This window comes from Salmo salar, chromosome 24, assembly GCF_965601325.2.
Source record: "Salmo salar chromosome 24, fSalSal1, whole genome shotgun sequence".
NCBI lineage: Eukaryota > Metazoa > Chordata > Actinopteri > Salmoniformes > Salmonidae > Salmo > Salmo salar.
In genome coordinates, this window is record NC_138314.1 from 45677104 (window position 1) to 45697962 (window position 20859).

A 20859-nucleotide genomic window follows, 5' to 3' on the forward strand; every position below is an offset into this window, starting at 1 on the left:
TCATTAACATGACACTACAACATTCTATAACAGCCAAGTTAGAACCCCATTAACATGACACTACAACATTCTATAACAGCCATGTTAGAACCCCATTAACATGACACTACAACATTCTATAACAGCCATGTTAGAGCCCCATTAACATGACACTACAACATTCTATAACAGCCATGTTAGTACCTCATTAACACTACAACATTCTATAACAGCCATGTTAGAACCTCATTAACATGACACTACAACATTCTATAACAGCCATGTTAGAACCTCATTAACATGACACTACAACATTCTATAACAGCCATGTTAGAACCTCATTAACATTACATGGGGAATATTTAAACAATGCTATGTTACTGAATGTCTAGATTTAGAACTACCACTGTCAATTGAACTCCAGAGAGTTCTCTCAGGCCACGGTCGTGTTCAGTGATACCCTGTAACCCAGAGAGTTCTCTCAGGCCACGGTCGTGTTCAGTGATACCCTCTAACCCAGAGAGTTCTCTCAGGCCACGGTCGTGTTCAGTGATACCCTGTAACCCAGAGAGTTCTCTCAGGCCACGGTCGTGTTCAGTGATACCCTGTAACCCAGAGAGTTCTCTCAGGCCACGGTCGTGTTCAGTGATACCCTGTAACCCAGAGAGTTCTCTCAGGCCACGGTCGTGTTCAGTGATACCCTGTAACCCAGAGAGTTCTCTCAGGCCACGGTCGTGTTCAGTGATACCCTCTAACCCAGAGAGTTCTCTCAGGCCACGGTCGTGTTCAGTGATACCCTGTAACCCAGAGAGTTCTCTCAGGCCCTGGGTCGTGTTCAGTAAGCCCAAAGTGGAAGAACACAGTCAAACAGAGAGACCCCACTACTACATAGTCCAATGATACCTACTGGTATTACGCTCAGAGTTCATGGAGCTTACCAAGGATTACATATTTCAAACTGGAAGCTTACTTTACCCTTCTGAACATACCAACCAAATGCATACCTACCTAATCTGAACACAAAGCAAACTTTATATACAGTGCATTCGGAAAGTATTCAGACCTCTTGACTTTTTCCACAGTTTGTTACGTTACAGCCTTATTCTAAAATGGATTAAGTAAACAATTTTCCTCATCAATCTACACACACTACCCCATAATGACGAAGCGAAAACAGGTTTTTAGAACCTTCCAGAAGGACAACCATCTCTTCAGCACTCCACCAATCAGGTCTTTATGGTAGAGTGGCCAGACGGAAGCCACACTTCATTAAAAGGCACATGACAGCCCTCTTGGAGTTTGCCAAAAGACACCTGAAGACTCTCAGACCATGAGAAACAAGATTCTTTGGTCTGGTGAAACCAAGATTTAACTCTTTGGCCTGATTGCAAAGTGTCACGTCTGGAGTAAACCTTCCCTATGGTGAAGCATGGTGGTGGCAACATCATGCTGTGGGGATGTTTTTCAGCAGAAGGGACTGGGAGACTAGTCAGGTTCGAGGGAAAGATGAACGGAGCAAAATACAGTGAGATCCTTGATGAAAACCTGCTCCAGAGCGCTCAGGACCTCAGACTTGGGTGAAGATTCACCTTCCAACAGGACAACAACCCTAACCACACAGTCAAGACAATGCAGGAGTGGCTTCAGGACAAGTTTCTAAATGTCCTTGAGTGGCCCAGCCAGAGCCCGATTGAACATCTCTGGAGAGACCTGAAAATAGCTGTGCAGCAACACTCCCAATCCAACCTGAAAGAGCTTGAGAGGATCTGCAGAGAAGAATGGGAGAAACTCCCCAAATACAGGGGTGCCAAGCTTGTAGCGTGATACCCAAGAAGACTCGAAGCTGTAATCACTGCCAAAGGTGCGTCAACAAAGTACTGAGTAAAGGGTCTGAATACTTATGTAAATGTGATATCAGATTTCAATTATTTATAGATTAGAAAAAATGTCTAAAAAAACTGTTTTTGCTTTGTCATTATGATGTATTGTGTGTAAATTGATGAGGGGGATTTAAAAAAATAATAATTATAGTACTTTAGACTAGAAATGCATTGACATACCGATCAGTCATTAACATATCACTCGCAACAAAAACTGAAATGTTGAAATGAAATGTTATTGCCACAATCCATAAATTAAATTGTGTGATGAAGCATGTGTGGAACTGTATGAAGTGAAGGTTTAAAGTTAAAACCTTCTACCATAATGGTTTTACAAGTACAGTGGTTTGCGAAAGTGGAATTAAAATAGATTTTTTTTGGGGGGGGGTTTGTATCATTTGATATACACAACATGTCTACCACTTTGAAGATGCTAAATATTTTTTATTGTGAAACAAACTAGAAATAAGACAAAAAGACTGGAAACTTGAGCGGGCATAACTATTCACCCCCCCAAAGTCAATACTTTGTAGAGCCACCTTTTGCAGCATTTACAGCTGCAAGTCTCTTGGGGTATGTCTCTATAAGCTTGGCACATCTAGCCACTGGGATTTTTGCCCATTCTTCAAGGCAAAACTGCTCCAGCTCCTTCAAGTTGGATGGGCTCCGCTGGTGTACAGTAATCTTTAAGTCATACCACAGATTCTCCATTGGATTGAGGTCTGGGCTTTGACTAGGCCATTCCAAGACCTTTAAATGTTTCCCCTTAAACCACTCAAGTGTTGCTTTAGCAGTATGCTTAGGGTCATTGTCCTGCTGGAAGTTGAACCTCAGTCCCAGTCTCAAATCTTTGGAAGACAAACAGGTTTCCCTCAAGAATTTCCCTGTATTTAGCGCCATCCATCACTCCTTCAATTCTGACCAGTTTCCCAGTCCCTGCCAATGAAAAACAGCCCCACAGCATGATGCTGCCATCACCATGATGGGATGGGGTTCTTGGGGTGATGAGAGGTGTTGGGTTTGCGCTAAACATAGCGTTTTCCTTGATGGCCAAAAAGCTACATTTTAGTCTCATCTAACCAGCGGACCTTCTTCCATATGTTTGGGGAGTCTCCCACATGCCTTTTGGCAAACACCAAACATGTTTGCTTATTTATTTCTTTAAGCAATGGCTTTTTTCTGGCTACTCTTCTGTAAAGTCCAGCTCTGTGGAGTGTAAAGCTTAAAGCGGTCCTATGGACAGACACTCCAATCTCCGCTGTGGAGCTTGCAGCTCCTTCAGGGTTATCTTTGGTCTCTTTCTTGCCTCTCTGAACCTCTTGAGGATACCCTAGGATGGGGGCGCCACAGCGCATTTTGAAAAAAAATCGTTCCCATTTTCAACGGCCTACTAATCAAACTCAGAAGCTAGGGCATGCATATACTTATTATATATGGATAGAAAACACCCTAAAGTTTCTAAAACTGTTTGAATGGTGTGTGTGAGTATAACAGAACTCAAATGGCAGTCAAAACCCCGAGACCGATTGAAACAGGAAGTGGAATTCAGAATTGTGGACTCGACTTCTCATCTTTCCCTATAAATCACACCGTTAACCATGGTTCAGTGAGCACTTCCTATTGCTTCCACTAGATGTCGCCAGTCTTTTCACAGTGGTTTGAGCCTTATACAGTCGAAACTCAGTGAATGAGACTCATTGGAAATTGGTCACAGGGGATGGGCCATCACCATTATGACGCCGGCGGCCATGTCTACCCCCACCTTTGGAAACGGTTTGAAAGGCAATGAAATCATCCCCCTCGAATCTTATTGGCTCTCTTGGTGTTACAGGCCCTGAAGATTAATGTTTTACAACGTTTGACATGTTTGAACGAACCTACAGGCGGGAGAATCTCATTTTATCCGGAACTTCAGCCCTGCGCTTGGAGAGAGCCCTAGGACGCGCTACCAACAGCAGGCTAATGGAACGTGAAGTATGGACTTTTTCGACCGAAAATACATCTGTTGTGGACCTGGGATGCTTTCTGATGAAGACAACTAAAGGTAGGCGATTATTGACAATATTATACAAGATGAGATGTGACATGCGATTGTTCCAAGATGGCGCCGAGCTCTGTATATTAGCTCATTTTCTGAGTATCGCATCTCCTTTTATCGCAAAGTGTGATTACCCAGTAAAGTTAATTTAAAATCTGGTATGACAGGTGTTCTCAAGAGATATTAATCTATAAATGTTAGATTGACAATATAAATTTAAAAAATCGTTATCGGATAGTAATTTAGGGAACTGTAACATTGTTTACCGGGACGCATTTGAGGGGAAATTATTTAGTCAACGTCAGACGCCGATGTAAAATGCTGTTTTTATATATAAATATGACCTTTATTGAACAAAAGAATGCATGCATTGTATAACATGATGTCCTAGGTGTGTCATCTGATGAAGTTTGTAAAAGGTTAGTGCTGCATTTAGCTGTTTTTTTTATTATTTGTGATGCAAGTGGTTGGTCGGAAAATGGCTGTTGCTGCTTTTTACGATGGACTCATCTAACATAATCTAATGATTTGCTTTTCCTGTAAAACCTTTTTGAAATCGGACGACGTGGGTCGATTCAGAAGAGGTGTATCTCTAAAAAAAAAAAAAAAAGTATATATATATTTTTTTTTAAATTATGATTTTTTTTTTAATGCTAATTGGCGATATGATTTTTCGCTGGATTTTGATCCCGCTGACGGGATGAGACGCTGAAGAGGTTTAATGCCCTCCTTGCCTGGTCCGTGAATTTTGGTGGGCGGCCCTCTCTTGGCTGGTTTGTTGTGGTGCCATATTCTTTCCATGTTTTAATAATGGATTTAAAAGGTGCTCCGTGGGATGTTCAAAGTTTCAGATATTTGTTATAATTCAACCCTGATCTGTACTTCTCCATAACTTTGTCCCTGACCTGTTTGGAGAGCTCCTTGGTCTTCATGGTGCCGCTTGCTTGGTGGTGCCCTTTGCTTAGTGCTTTGCTAACCCACCATTCCAGGACCAAGCAGCAGAGGAAGGAGCAGAGGGACTTCGAGTTGGACTGGCAGGAGAAGTGGACCTGGGAGGAAGTTCTGGACGGGGGCCGGACCTTGGCACCAGGCTGGGGATTATCGCCGCCCGCAGTGGGAAATTGTGGCAGCCAAGGCAGAGAGGCGGAGGTACGAGGCCATGGACGCGCTGAGGGAGAAGCACGAGAGGCACCCCCAAGATTTTTTTGGGGGGGGGGCACACAGGTAGTTTGGCTAGGCCTAGGAAGAGCCGGAAGCCAGCTACCCGTGGTTATATGGAGGAGCGTATGGGGTGGAGAGCGCCATGTTTCGCTGAGGAGCGCACTCTCTCACCCATACGCACGCACAGTCTGGTGCGCGTTGTTCCAGCCCCTCGCAGGTGCCGTGCCGGAGTGGCCAGACTGCCCTGAACTGCCGGAGTGGCCAGACTGCCCTGAACTGCCGGAGCGGCCAGACTGCCCTGAACTACCGGAGCTGCCAGACTGCCCAGACTGTCCCGAGCTGCCAGACTGCCCAGACTGTCCCGAGCTGCCAGACTGCCCAGACTGTCCCGAGCTGCCAGACTGCCCAGACTGTCCCGAGCTGCCAGACTGCCCAGACTGTCCCGAGCTGCCAGACTGCCCAGACTGTCCCGAGCTGCCAGACCGCCCCGAGCTGCCAGACTGCCCCGACAGCCTGGAACAGCCAGAGCCGGAGCCACCTCCAGAGATAGGTGGGTTGGGGGGGGGGGGGTGTAGCACAGTGCCGGCAGCCACCCTCCCTTCCCTCCCTTTAGTAGGGGGAAATTTTCTTTTTTGGTGTTGCTTGGGGTTATTTTTGTTAAGGTGCTTCCGGGGTTAGCACCTTTAAGGGGGGGGGTACTGTCACGTCCTGGCCAGTATAAGGTTAATTGGTATTGTTGTTTGGTCAGGACGTGGCAGAGGGTATTCGTTTTATGTGGTTCGGGGTGGTGTGTTTGTTGAAGGGGCATTTGGTTTAAGTATTCCGGGGTTTTTGGGCACTGTTTGGTTTTCATGTATTCTATGTTTAGTCTAGTATGTCTGTTTCTATGTTTGGTTAATTGGGGTTGGGACTCTCAGTTGAAGGCAGGTGTTGTCTATTTGCCTTTGATTGAGAGTCCCATATATTAGGGTGTGTTTGTGTTTGTTATTTGTGGGAGATTGTTCTGCGTTTAGCCTTATGCTTTGCCAGACTGTTTTTGTCGATCGTATTCCTGTTTGTTATTTTGGTGTTCCTTTGGTACTTATTAAAACGTCGAGATGAGCATTCACATACCTGCTGCGTTTTGGTCCTCTTTAACCGACGACAAGCGTGACAAAAATCTAATGCTTACATTAATATTGAATGATTATTATCACAGAAGTGATAAGAGGATAGAATGTGATGGAAAATGTTATGTTTGTACTTTTCTAATAGCCACTGTCTTTGTTCATGCAAGTGACTGACTGAACGAATCCTCACTATAAGTATCTTCCATTTGGCAGGACGCCCAGACCCTTGTTTTGAGAAAGAGAGATCTCAGTTTCAAGGTCTCAGCTTAGAGAGAAGAAGCCTTGTGAGGTATTGGTCTGCCATATGCATGACCCAGTATTGGTCGGTCACATGAATGAAGCAAACGTTAATGATGAATTCATTATTAAGGATGAATAAGCTAAATCATGCAAATATAACTTGTCTGTAAATAAGAGAACTAACGGGACTGCCCCGGGTGGAGCTCTTGATCGAGGTGTACTTGGTGCATTGAGTTAGTTGGAACCTATCCAGCACGCTAATAATAAAGAATAATTCATTTAACATTGACTTCGAGTGTCCCTGTGTAGAATTTCCACAACAGCATCCTTGGACTATTGGTGAAGAATCGATTCCATGACTCATTGCCCGTCGACTCCCATTTCTGGTTGTCAAGCTTCGATTCCGTTCGGATTCGACTCTTTGACTGCTAAGAATCAGTATTTTTGCAACGAAGGAGACAGAGCAGGGTAGTTGTCCTAGGCTACTTCCAAGAACAAACTCTTGCATCTTTCCCAGCAAATAAAGAGCAAGCTAGCGGGGGAGAGAGAGAGAACGGGCACAGATAGGCATAGGTAGGCAGGTAGTGTCACGTCTGCTCCTGCTATTGGATGATAAAGTAAATGAGCTCAGGGCGAGGATCTCCTTCCAGAGAGACATCAGGGACTGTAACATACTCTGTTTCACAGAATCGTGTCTGTCTCCGGATATAATGTCTCTGTCCATACAGCCAGCTGGGTTCTCAATACATCGCACAGACAGGAATAAAGAACTCTCCGGGAAGAGGAAAGGCGGAGGTGTATTTTTCATGATGAACTACTCATGCTGTGATTGTGATAACATACAGAAACTCAAGTCCTTTTGTTCACCCGACTTAGAATACCTCACAATCAAACGCCGACCGCATTACCTCCCGCGAGAATTATCTTCGGTCATCGTCACAGAAGTGTATATTCCCCAGTCAAGCCGATACCACGACGGCTCTCAAGGAACTACGCTGGACATTGTGCAAACTGGAAACCGCATAACCTGAGGCTGTATTTATTGTAGCTGGGGACATAAATAAAGCAAATCAACACATCGCCTGTGCTACTTGCACATCAAAAACTTTCGACCATTGATACTCTCCCTTCCGGGACGGCTACAAGGCCCTCCCCCGTCCTCCCTTTGGCAAATCAGATCAGGCCTACATTCTGCTCCTTTTCTATAGGCAGAAACTCAAACAGGAAGTACCCGTGGTAAGGACCGTTCGATGCTGGTTTGACCAATTGAAATCCATACTTCAAGATTGTTTTGATCACGCGACCTGGGATATGTTCCGGGTTGCCTCAGAATAACATTGACGTATACACTGACACGGTGACTGAGTTCGCCAAGAAATCTATAGGGGATGTTGTTCCCACCGTGACAATTAAAACCTTTCCAAACCCAAAAAACGTGGATATATGGCAGCATTTACGCTTTTAACTATGGCAAGGTGACTGTAATATGGTCGAGTACAAACAGTGTAGTTATTCCCTCCGTAAGGCAATCAGACAAGCAAAACTTCAGTACAGAGACAAAGTGGAGTCGCAATTCAACGGCTCAGACAGAAGATGTACGTATGTGGCAGGGACTCCAGACAATCACATATTATAAAGGGAAAACCAGCCACGTCGCAGACAAACGGTCAAGCTACCCGTCAAGCTAAAACACCTTCTTCGTCCGCCTCGAGGAAAACACAGTGCCGCCAACGTGGGCCACTGCTGCTTCCGAGGACTGTGGGCTCTCGTTCTCCGTGGCCGATGTGAGTAAGACATTTAAACGTGTTAATCCTCGCAAGGCTGCCAGCCCAGACCAGGTAGCTGGAGTGTTTACGGACATATTCAACCTCTCCCTGTCCCAGTCTGCTGTCCCCACTTCCTTCATGATGTCCACCATTGTTCCTGTATCCAAGAAAGCGAAAGGAACTGAACCAAATGACTATCGCTCCGTAACACACACTTCTGTCATCATGAAGTCTTTTGAGAGGCTAGTTAAGGATCATATCACCTCCACCTCAACCAACATGCTTGACCCTATAGAGTACCACAGTATGAGTCATAATACCCATAAAACCTAGCAGTCAAACAGGAAAATGATTTTTCCACCATTCATTTTTCCCCATAGGGGATTTTAGAAACACTTAAAATAAGGGCTGTGATTCCTGTAGGCTTACAACGGCATGATGTTTTGATAACCGGGTAAATCTCTCTAGGACAAGGTAACTTTGATCAATATAGTAGAGAAGGTGAAAAGCTTCAAGTTCCTCGGCGTACACATCACTGACAATCTGAAATAGTCCACCCACACAGACAGTGGGGTGAAGAAGGCACGACAGTACCTCAAGAGGCTGAAGAAATGTGGCTTGTCAACTAAAACCCTCACAAACTTTTACAGATGCGCCATTGAGATCATCCTGTCTTGTCTAGCTGTATCACCGCCTGGTACGGCAATTGCACCGTCCGCAACCGTAGGGCTCTCCAGAGGGTGGCGCAGTCTTCCCAAAGTATCACCTAGGGCACACTGCCTCCCCATCAGGACATCTACAACACCCGGTGTCACAGGAAGGCCAACAAGATCTTCAAGGACCCCAGACACCCAAGCCACAACCTGTTCACCCTCACCACCATCTAGCAGACCCGAGACAGTACAAGTGCGTCAAAGCTGGGACCCGAGAGACTGAAAAAAAGAAGCTTCTATTTCAAGGCCATCTGACTGTAAAATAGTCACCACTAGCCGCCCTCCTCCCAGTACCCTGCCCTGAACTTTAGTCACTACGACCGGCTACCACCCGGCTACCACCCGGTACTCAACCCTGCACCTCAGTAGGCTGCTGCCTACTGTATGTACATAGACTTGAAACAATACATGTTTAGATACAGTTTTACTAATTTCCTATGTATATACTGTATTCTAGTCAAGTCCATCCTACTCAACTATTGTTGTACATATACTATTCTATCCACGTATTCTACAGATATACTATATATTCTATCCACGTATTATACAGATATATTATATATTCTATCCACGTATTCTACAGATATACTATATATTCTATCCACGTACTCTACAGACATACTATATATTCTATCCACATATTCTTGATATACTATATATTCTATCCACGTATTCTACAGATATACTATATATTATATCCACGTACTCTACAGACATACTATATATTCTATCCACATATTCTTGATATACTATATATTCTATCCACGTATTCTACAGATATACTATATATTATATCCACGTACTCTACAGACATACTATATATTCTATCCACATATTCTTGATATACTATATATTCTATCCACGTATTCTACAGATATACTATATATTCTATCCACGTATTCTACAGATATACTATATATTCTATCCACGTATTCTACAGATATACTATATATTCTATCCACGTACTCTACAGATATACTATATATTCTATCCACGTATTCTACAGATATACTATATATTCTATCCACGTACTCTACAGACATACTATATATTCTATCCACGTACTCTACAGACATACTATATATTCTATCCACGTATTCTTGATATACTATATATTCTATCCACGTACTCTACAGATATACTATATATTATATCCACGTACTCTACAGACATACTATATATTCTATCCACATATTATAGATATACTATATATTCTATCCACGTATTCTACAGATATACTATATATTATATCCACGTACTCTACAGACATACTATATATTCTATCCACATATTCTTGATATACTATATATTCTATCCACGTATTCTACAGATATACTATATATTCTATCCACGTATTCTACAGATATACTATATATTATATCCACGTACTCTACAGATATACTATATATTCTATCCACGTATTCTACAGACAAACTATATATTCTATCCACGTATTCTACAGATATACTACATATTCTATCCACATACTGTCTATATATATATATTTATACTCCAGAGTCCGACATTGCTCGTCTTAATATTTCTATATTTCTTAATTCCATTATATTAATTTTTTAGATGAATGTGTATTGTTGTGTATTGTTAGATATTACTGCACTGTTGGAGCTAGGAACACAAGTATTTCGCTACACCCGCAATAACATCTGCTAAACCTGTGTTACCCTAACCATCACCATCAAACAAAACCCTAACCTTCACCACCAAACAAAACCCTAACCTTCACCACCAAACAAAACCCTAACCTTCACCACCAAACAAAACTTTCACCACCAAACAAAACCCTAACCTTCACCATCAAACAAAACCCTGACCTTCACCACCAAACAAAACCCTAACCTTCACCACCAAACAAAACCCTAACCTTCACCACCAAACAAAACCCTAACCTTCACCACCAAACAAAACCCTAACCTTCACCACCAAACAAAACCCTAACCTTCACCACCAAACAAAACCCTAACCTTCACCACCAAACAAAACCCTAACCTTCACCACCAAACAAAACCCTAACCTTCACCACCAAACAAAACCCTGACTTTCACCACCAAACAAAACCCTAAACTTCACCACCAAACAAAACCCTAACCTTCACCACCAAACAAAACCCTAACCTTCACCACCAAACAAAACCCTAACCTTCACCACCAAACAAAACCCTAACCTTCACCATCAAACAAAACCCTAACCTTCACCACCAAACAAAACCCTAACCTTCACCACCAAAATAAAACCCCAACCTTCACCACCAAACAAAACCCTAACCTTCACCACCAAACAAAACCCTGACCTTCACCACCAAACAAAACCCTAACCTTCACCACCAAACAAAACCCTAACCTTCACCACCAAACAAAACCCTAACCTTCACCACCAAACAAAACCCTGACCTTCACCACCAAACAAAACCCTAACCTTCACCACCAAACAAAACCTTCACCACCAAACAAAACCCTAACCTTCACCACCAAACAAAACCCTAACCTTCACCACCAAACAAAACCCTAACCTTCACCACCAAACAAAACCCTAACCTTCACCACCAAACAAAACCCTAACCTTCACCACCAAACAAAGACCTTCACCACCAAACAAAACCTTCACCACCAAACAAAACCCTAACCTTCACCATCAAACAAAACCCTGACCTTCACCACCAAACAAAACCCTAACCTTCACCACCAAACAAAGCCCTAACCTTCACCACCAAACAAAACCCTAACCTTCACCACCAAACAAAACCCTAACCTTCACCACCAAACAAAACCTTCACCACCAAACAAAACCCTAACCTTCACCACCAAACAAAACCCTAATCTTCACCACCAAACAAAACCCTAACCTTCACCACCAAACAAAACCCTAACCTTCACCACCAAACAAAACCCTAACCTTCACCATCAAACTAAAACCCTAACCTTCACCACCAAACAAAACCCTAACCTTCACCACCAAACAAAACCTTCACCACCAAACAAAACCCTAACCTTCACCACCAAACAAAACCCTAACCTTCACCACCAAAATAAAACCCTAACCTTCACCACCAAACAAAACCCTAACCTTCACCACCAAACAAAACCCTGACCTTCACCACCAAACAAAACCCTGACCTTCACCACCAAACAAAACCCTAACCTTCACCACCAAAATAAAACCTAACCTTCACCACCAAACAAAACCCTAACCTTCACCACCAAACAAAACCCTGACCTTCACCACCAAACAAAACCCTAACCTTCACCACCAAACAAAACCCTAACCTTCACCACCAAACAAAACCTTCACCACCAAACAAAACCCTAACCTTCACCACCAAACAAAACCCTAACCTTCACCACCAAACTAAAACCCTAACCTTCACCACCAAACAAAACCCTAACTTTCACCACCAAACTAAAACCCTAACCTTCACCACCAAACAAAACCCTAACCTTCACCACCAAACAAAACCCTAACCTTCACCACCAAACAAAACCCTAAACTTCACCACCAAACAAAACCTTCACCACCAAACAAAACCCTAACCTTCACCACCAAACAAAACCTTCACCACCAAACTAAAACCCTAACCTTCACCACCAAACAAAACCCTAACCTTCACCACCAAACAAAACCCTAACCTTCACCACCAAACAAAACCCTAACCTTCACCACCAAACAAAACCCTGACCTTCACCACCAAACTAAAACCCTAACCTTCACCACCAAACTAAAACCCTAACCTTCACCACCAAACAAAACCCTAACCTTCACCACCAAACAAAACCCTAACCTTCACCATGAAACAAAACCCAAATAAAAAAGTAATTTCCCTAACCAACAAGAAGCTTAGATAACTTACTCTGTCCAGTTAGCTAGTTTTACTTTGGACCAGTGGTGATGAAAGAACACATCGGTTGGCAGAGCTTGTTTCGTTTCAGAGAGGCACATTGTGTGCTGAGTTAGCCTGGGACAGGGACAGAGGGCAGGGGCTGACTGGTAATACATACTTGCTATCTTCCGTCTCATCCAGGGGCAGACAGCAAACCAGACCACGGCAGCACAGACCAGAGCCCCTGCCAGCGTGATCAGAGCTATAGCCCACACCGGTAACATCTCCAGACCGAGCACTGAGCGGGAGAGAGAGAGAGAGAGAGAGAGAGCAAAGAGTGGAGAGAGAGAGAGAGAGCAAAGAGTGGGAGGAGAGAGAGAGAGAGAGAGAGAGAGAGGAGAGAGAGAGCAAAGAGTGGGAGGAGAGAGAGAGAGAGAGCAAAGAGTGTGAGAGAGAGAGAGAGAGAGAGAGAGAGAGAGAGAGAGAGAAAGAGAGTAAAGAGCGAGAGAGAGAGCAAAGAGTGAGACAGCGAGACACACAGGTTAGGTTAGCCTCAGTCCTAGTTCTTACATGGTGCTCCTGTGTAAAGGTTAGGGTTGGGTTAGCCTCAGTCCTAGTTCTTACATGGTTCTCCTGTGTAAAGGTTAGGGTTGGGTTAGCCTCAGTCCTAGTTCTTACATGGTGCTCCTGTGTAAAGGTCTAGGTTAGGGTTGGGTTAGCCTCAGTCCTAGTTCTTACATGGTGCTCCTGTGTAAAGGTTAGGGTTGGGTTAGCCTCAGTCCTAGTTCTTACATGGTGCCCCTGTGTAAAGGTTAGGGTTGGGTTAGCCTCAGTCCTAGTTCTTACATGGTGCTCCTGTGTAAAGGTTAGGGTTGGGTTAGCCTCAGTCCTAGTTCTTACATGGTGCTCCTGTGTAAAGGTTAGGGTTGGGTTAGCCTCAGTCCTAGTTCTTACATGGTTCTCCTGTGTAAAGGTCTAGGTTAGGGTTGGGTTAGCCTCAGTCCTAGTTCTTACATGGTGCTCCTGTGTAAAGGTTAGGGTTGGGTTAGCCTCAGTCCTAGTTCTTACATGGTTCTCCTGTGTAAAGGTCTAGGTTAGGGTTGGGTTAGCCTCAGTCCTAGTTCTTACATGGTGCTCCTGTGTAAAGGTCTAGGTTAGGGTTGGGTTAGCCTCAGTCCTAGTTCTTACATGGTGCTCCTGTGTAAAGGTCTAGGTTAGGGTTGGGTTAGCCTCAGTCCTAGTTCTTACATGGTTCTCCTGTGTAAAGGTTAGGGTTGGGTTAGCCTCAGTCCTAGTTCTTACATGGTGCTCCTGTGTAAAGGTTAGGGTTGGGTTAGCCTCAGTCCTAGTTCTTACATGGTGCCCCTGTGTAAAGGTTAGGGTTGGGTTAGCCTCAGTCCTAGTTCTTACATGGTGCTCCTGTGTAAAGGTTAGGGTTGGGTTAGCCTCAGTCCTAGTTCTTACATGGTGCTCCTGTGTAAAGGTTAGGGTTGGGTTAGCCTCAGTCCTAGTTCTTACATGGTTCTCCTGTGTAAAGGTTAGGGTTGGGTTAGCCTCAGTCCTAGTTCTTACATGGTTCTCCTGTGTAAAGGTTAGGGTTGGGTTAGCCTCAGTCCTAGTTCTTACATGGTGCTCCTGTGTAAAGGTTAGGGTTGGGTTAGCCTCAGTCCTAGTTCTTACATGGTTCTCCTGTGTAAAGGGCTAGGTTAGGGTTGGGTTAGCCTCAGTCCTAGTTCTTACATGGTTCTCCTGTGTAAAGGTCTAGGGTTAGGGTTGGGTTAGCCTCAGTCCTAGTTCTTACATGGTGCTCCTGTGTAAAGGTTAGGGTTGGGTTAGCCTCAGTCCTAGTTCTTACATGGTGCTCCTGTGTAAAGGTTAGGGTTGGGTTAGCCTCAGTCCTAGTTCTTACATGGTGCTCCTGTGTAAAGGTTAGGGTTGGGTTAGCCTCAGTCCTAGTTCTTACATGGTGCTCCTGTGTAAAGGTTAAGGTTGGGTTAGCCTCAGTCCTAGTTCTTACATGGTTCTTCTGTGTAAAGGGCTAGGTTAGGGTTGGGTTAGCCTCAGTCCTAGTTCTTACATGGTTCTCCTGTGTAAAGGGCTAGGTTAGGGTTGGGTTAGCCTCAGTCCTAGTTCTTACATGGTTCTCCTGTGTAAAGGGCTAGGTTAGGGTTGGGTTAGCCTCAGTCCTAGTTCTTACATGGTGCTCCTGTGTAAAGGTTAGGGTTGGGTTAGCCTCAGTCCTAGTTCTTACATGGTGCTCCTGTGTAAAGGTTAGGGTTGGGTTAGCCTCAGTCCTAGTTCTTACATGGTGCTCCTGTGTAAAGGTTAGGGTTGGGTTAGCCTCAGTCCTAGTTCTTACATGGTGCTCCTGTGTAAAGGTTAGGGTTGGGTTAGCCTCAGTCCTAGTTCTTACATGGTTCTCCTGTGTAAAGGTCTAGGTTAGGGTTGGGTTAGCCTCAGTCCTAGTTCTTACATGGTGCTCCTGTGTAAAGGTCTAGGTTAGGGTTGGGTTAGCCTCAGTCCTAGTTCTTACATGGTGCTCCTGTGTAAAGGTCTAGGTTAGGGTTGGGTTAGCCTCAGTCCTAGTTCTTACATGGTTCTCCTGTGTAAAGGTTAGGGTTGGGTTAGCCTCAGTCCTAGTTCTTACATGGTGCTCCTGTGTAAAGGTTAGGGTTGGGTTAGCCTCAGTCCTAGTTCTTACATGGTGCTCCTGTGTAAAGGTTAGGGTTGGGTTAGCCTCAGTCCTAGTTCTTACATGGTGCTCCTGTGTAAAGGTTAGGGTTGGGTTAGCCTCAGTCCTAGTTCTTACATGGTGCTCCTGTGTAAAGGTTAGGGTTGGGTTAGCCTCAGTCCTAGTTCTTACATGGTTCTCCTGTGTAAAGGTTAGGGTTGGGTTAGCCTCAGTCCTAGTTCTTACATGGTTCTCCTGTGTAAAGGTTAGGGTTGGGTTAGCCTCAGTCCTAGTTCTTACATGGTGCTCCTGTGTAAAGGTTAGGGTTGGGTTAGCCTCAGTCCTAGTTCTTACATGGTTCTCCTGTGTAAAGGGCTAGGTTAGGGTTGGGTTAGCCTCAGTCCTAGTTCTTACATGGTTCTCCTGTGTAAAGGGCTAGGTTAGGGTTGGGTTAGCCTCAGTCCTAGTTCTTACATGGTGCTCCTGTGTAAAGGTTAGGGTTGGGTTAGCCTCAGTCCTAGTTCTTACATGGTGCTCCTGTGTAAAGGTTAGGGTTGGGTTAGCCTCAGTCCTAGTTCTTACATGGTGCTCCTGTGTAAAGGTTAGGGTTGGGTTAGCCTCAGTCCTAGTTCTTACATGGTGCTCCTGTGTAAAGGTTAAGGTTGGGTTAGCCTCAGTCCTAGTTCTTACATGGTTCTCCTGTGTAAAGGGCTAGGTTAGGGTTGGGTTAGCCTCAGTCCTAGTTCTTACATGGTTCTCCTGTGTAAAGGGCTAGGTTAGGGTTGGGTTAGCCTCAGTCCTAGTTCTTACATGGTTCTCCTGTGTAAAGGGCTAGGTTAGGGTTGGGTTAGCCTCAGTCCTAGTTCTTACATGGTGCTCCTGTGTAAAGGTTAGGGTTGGGTTAGCCTCAGTCCTAGTTCTTACATGGTGCTCCTGTGTAAAGGTTAGGGTTGGGTTAGCCTCAGTCCTAGTTCTTACATGGTGCTCCTGTGTAAAGGTTAGGGTTGGGTTAGCCTCAGTCCTAGTTCTTACATGGTGCTCCTGTGTAAAGGTTAGGGTTGGGTTAGCCTCAGTCCTAGTTCTTACATGGTGCTCCTGTGTAAAGGTCTAGGTTAGGGTTGGGTTAGCCTCAGTCCTAGTTCTTACATGGTGCTCCTGTGTAAAGGTTAGGGTTGGGTTAGCCTCAGTCCTAGTTCTTACATGGTGCTCCTGTGTAAAGGTTAGGGTTGGGTTAGCCTCAGTCCTAGTTCTTACATGGTGCTCCTGTGTAAAGGTTAGGGTTGGGTTAGCCTCAGTCCTAGTTCTTACATGGTGCTCCTGTGTAAAGGTTAGGGTTGGGTTAGCCTCAGTCCTAGTTCTTACATGGTGCTCCTGTGTAAAGGTTAGGGTTGGGTTAGCCTCAGTCCTAGTTCTTACATGGTGCTCCTGTGTAAAGGTTAGGGTTGGGTTAGCCTCAGTCCTAGTTCTTACATGGTGCTCCTGTGTAAAGGTTAGGGTTGGGTTAGCCTCAGTCCTAGTTCTTACATGGTGCTCCTGTGTAAAGGTTAGGGTTAGGTTAGCCTCAGTCCTAGTTCTTACATGGTTCTCCTGTGTAAAGGTCTAGGTTAGGGTTGGGTTAGACTCAGTCCTAGTTCTTACATGGTGCTCCTGTGTAAAGGGCTAGGTTAGGGTTGGGTTAGCCTCAGTCCTAGTTCTTACATGGTGCTCCTGTGTAAAGGGCTAGGTTAGGGTTGGGTTAGACTCAGTCCTAGTTCTTACATGGTGCTCCTGTGTAAAGGGCTAGGTTAGGGTTGGGTTAGCCTCAGTCCTACTTCTTACATGGTGCTCCTGTGTAAAGGTCTAGGTTAGGGTTGGGTTAGCCTCAGTCCTAGTTCTTACATGGTGCTCCTGTGTAAAGGATGGAGAAGGCGTTGATGCCTATCGTTGAGGCGTAGAACACTGGCAGGGCACGGAGACCGTTGGGTACCGGGTCATCCTAAAGACAAATACACACACAGGTCAAAACCACACACACACACACACACACACACACACACACACACACACACACACACACACACACACACACACACACACACACACACACACACACACACACACACACACACACACACACACACACACACACACTACTGATCGTGTATAATGTGACTACTGGTAACCCACCTGATTAAGGATGAAGTGTCTGATAAGAAAGAAGAGGAACCCTGACATCATTCCTGACAGTAGGGGAGAGATGAACCAGGATGCAACTGGAGAAAACAGGGAAAGAAGGGGCAGGCTGGGTAATGTAGTCATAGATCATGTTTGAGAGCATCAATTCTGATAGGTCATTGATCCTAGCTTGCCTGAGCAGACTGAATGATGTACACATCACCTTGTATCCTAAATAACTACTCAGAATGATTTCTAGATCAGTCAGTATGATCAGGTGGTGATCAGCCTAAGAGGGTAAGGTATTGGTTTTAGGGGACTATTTGGTATTGGACCATAGAGAGCTGGCTGGGTAAAGTAGTCATAAACAGTCAACCCTGCCCCAGAGCAGGCTGGGTAATGTAGTCATAAACAGTCAACCCTACCCCAGAGCAGGCTGGGTAATGTAGTCATAAACAGTCAACCCTGCCCCAGAGCAGGCTGGGTAAAGTAGTCATAAACAGTCAACCCTGCCCCAGAGCAGGTTGGGAAATATTTTCGTAGACAGTGAACCCTGCCCCAGAGCAGGCTGAGTAATGTAGTCATAGACAGTCAGCCCTACCCCAAGGCAGGCTGGGTAATGTAGTCATAGACAGTCAGCCCTACCCCAAGGCAGGCTGAGTAATGTAGTCATAGACAGTCAGCCCTACCCCAAGGCAGGCTGGGTAATGTAGTCACAGACAGTCAGCCCTACCCTAAGGCAGGCTGGGTAATGTTATCATAGACAGTCAGCCCCACCCCAAGGCAGGCTGGGTAATGTAGTCATAGACAGTCAGCCCTACCCCAAGGCAGGCTGGGTAATGTAGTCAAACAGACAACTGTACCCAGAGCAGACTGGGTAATGTAGTCAGAGAGTAAATCCAATCCACCAGAGGCTGGGTAATGTAGGCACATGTCCAATCCATCAGGGGTAGGACTAGAGGGTCTATTTGAGATTGGAACTCACATAGAGAGGGCTAGGTTCCATATTAGACTGAGTCATGTGATGACTAGCCAGTGGTGGGCTGAAAGAGATCCTAATAAACAAACAATTATCAATCTTGACCAGCTGCAGGCTGGGTAGTGTAGTCATTGATAGTAAACCCTATGCAGAGCAGGCTGGGTAACATAGTCAATGACCTACCAATCTTGACCAGCTGCATCCACTGTACGCCCTTGGTGCCAATGGCCACCATGGAGAACCCGATGGTCGAACCCACGATGCAATGCGTCCCGGAGATGGGTAGTTTGAGGAACGAGGCGATGAGTTGCCAAATTGCCGAACCTATAGATAAAGAAAGACAGAGAGGGAGGGGGGGAGAGACAGAGAGGGAGGGAAGGAGAGAGACAGAGAGGGAGGGGGGGGGGGAGAGACATAGAGGGAGGGAGGGAGAGAGACAGAGAGGGAGGGAGGGAGACAGAGAGGGAGGGAGGGAGAGAGACATAGAGGGAGGGAGGGAGAGAGACAGAGAGGGAGGGAGAGAAACAGAGAGGGAGGGAGGGAGAGAGACAGAGAGGGAGGGAGGGAGACAGAGAGGGAGGGAAGGAGAGAGACAGAGAGGGAGGGAGGGAGACAGAGAGGGAGGGGGGGGGAGAGACATAGAGGGAGGGAGGGAGAGAGACAGAGAGGGAGGGAGGGAGACAGAGAGGGAGGGAGGGAGAGAGACATAGAGGGAGGGAGGGAGAGTGACAGATTGGGAGGGGGGGGAGAGACATAGAGGGAGGGAGGGAGAGAGACAGAGAGGGAGGGAGGGAGACAGAGAGGGAGGGAGGGAGACAGAGAGGGAGGGAGGGAGAGAGACAGAGAGGGAGGGAAGGAGAGAGACAGAGAGGGAGGGAAGGAGAGAGACAGAGAGAGAAGGGAGGGAGAGAAACAGAGAGGGAGGGGGGTGGTCGTACAAACTATAAGATTTGGCCTGAAAAATGATAGAAACCATCCCTTAAAGGAGATGCTTTTTGTCAGTTTAGTTATTTTACCAGGTAAGTTGACTGACAACACGTTCTCATTTACAGCAACGACCTGGGGAATAGTTACAGGGGAGAGGAGGGGGATGAATGAGGCCATTGAAAGCTGGGGATGATTAGGTGACCATGATGGTGTGAAGGACAGATTGGGAATTTAGCCAGGACACCGGGGTCACCACCCCTACTCTTACAATAAGTGACATGGGATCTTTAACGACCTCAGAGAGTCAGGACACCCATTTAACGTCCCATCCAAAAAACAGCACCCTACAGAGGGTAGTGTCATTACCCTGGGGTATTGGGATATAATTTTTTTTAGACCAGAGGAAAGAGTGCCTCCTACTGGCCCTCCAACACCACTTCCAGCAGCATCTGGTCTCCCATCCAGGGACTGACCAGGACCAACCGTGCTTAGCTTCAGAAGCAAGCCAGCAGTGGGATGCAGGGTTGGTTAGGTGGTGTTCAGCTGGCTGGGTTGGTTAGGTTCAGGCACAGTTCAAGAAAATAGCTTTTTGTTAGCCTTCGTACTGGATGAAAAACCTGTTGTCAGACAGCTGTATAATACTACAAGACAGCGTAATGAGAATGATCACCCAGTCTGGTAGCATCCCCAGACCACCCAGACTGGTAGCATCCCCAGACCACCCAGACTGGTAGCATCCCCAGACCACCCAGACTGGTAGCATCCCCAGACCACCCAGACTGGTAGCATCCCCAGACCACCCAGACTGGTAGCATCCCCAGACCACCCAGACTGGTAGCATCCCCAGACCACCCAGACTGGTAGCATCCCCAGATAACCCAGACTGGTAGCATCCCCAGATCACCCAGACTGGTAGCATCCCCAGATCACCCAGACTGGTAGCATCCACAGATCACCCAGACTGGTAGCATCCACAGATAACCCAGACTGGTAGCATCCCCAGACCACCCAGACTGGTAGCATCCCCAGATAACCCAGACTGGTAGCATCCCCAGATCACCTAGACTGGTAGCATCCCCAGATCACCCAGACTGGTAGCATCCCCAGACCACCCAGACTGGTAGCATCCCCAGACCCAGACCACCCAGACTGGTAGCATCCCCAGATCACCCAGACTGGTAGCATCCCCAGACCACCCAGACTGGTAGCATCCCCAGATCACCCAGACTGGAAGCATCCCCAGATCACCCAGACTGGTAGAATCCCCAGACCCAGATCACCCAGACTGGTAGCATCCCCAGATCACCCAGACTGGTAGAATCCCCAGACCCAGATCACCCAGACTGGTAGCATCCCCAGACCACCCAGACTGGTAGCATCCCCAGATCACCCAGACTGGTAGCATCCCCA

At 46.0% G+C, this 20859-nt stretch overlaps 1 protein-coding gene across 2 annotated transcripts in view; it reads right to left on the minus strand.

Annotated features, from left to right (window-relative positions):
* The window catches only part of LOC106585937 (sodium-dependent phosphate transporter 2), a 141040-nt gene that overhangs the window by 50977 nt on the left and 69204 nt on the right, over nt 1-20859 (minus strand). For both annotated transcript variants that reach the window (XR_014382579.1, XM_045706999.2), the window contains exons 3-6: nt 18706-18846; nt 17556-17641; nt 17268-17364; nt 12897-13016 (exon numbers count right to left, since the gene is read on the minus strand). Coding sequence is in view for 1 of the 2 variants with exons in the window: in XM_045706999.2 (XP_045562955.2) it covers nt 12897-13016; nt 17268-17364; nt 17556-17641; nt 18706-18846 (444 nt within the window). In the remaining variant the exon portion in view is untranslated. The remainder of the gene's footprint in view (nt 1-12896; nt 13017-17267; nt 17365-17555; nt 17642-18705; nt 18847-20859) is intronic.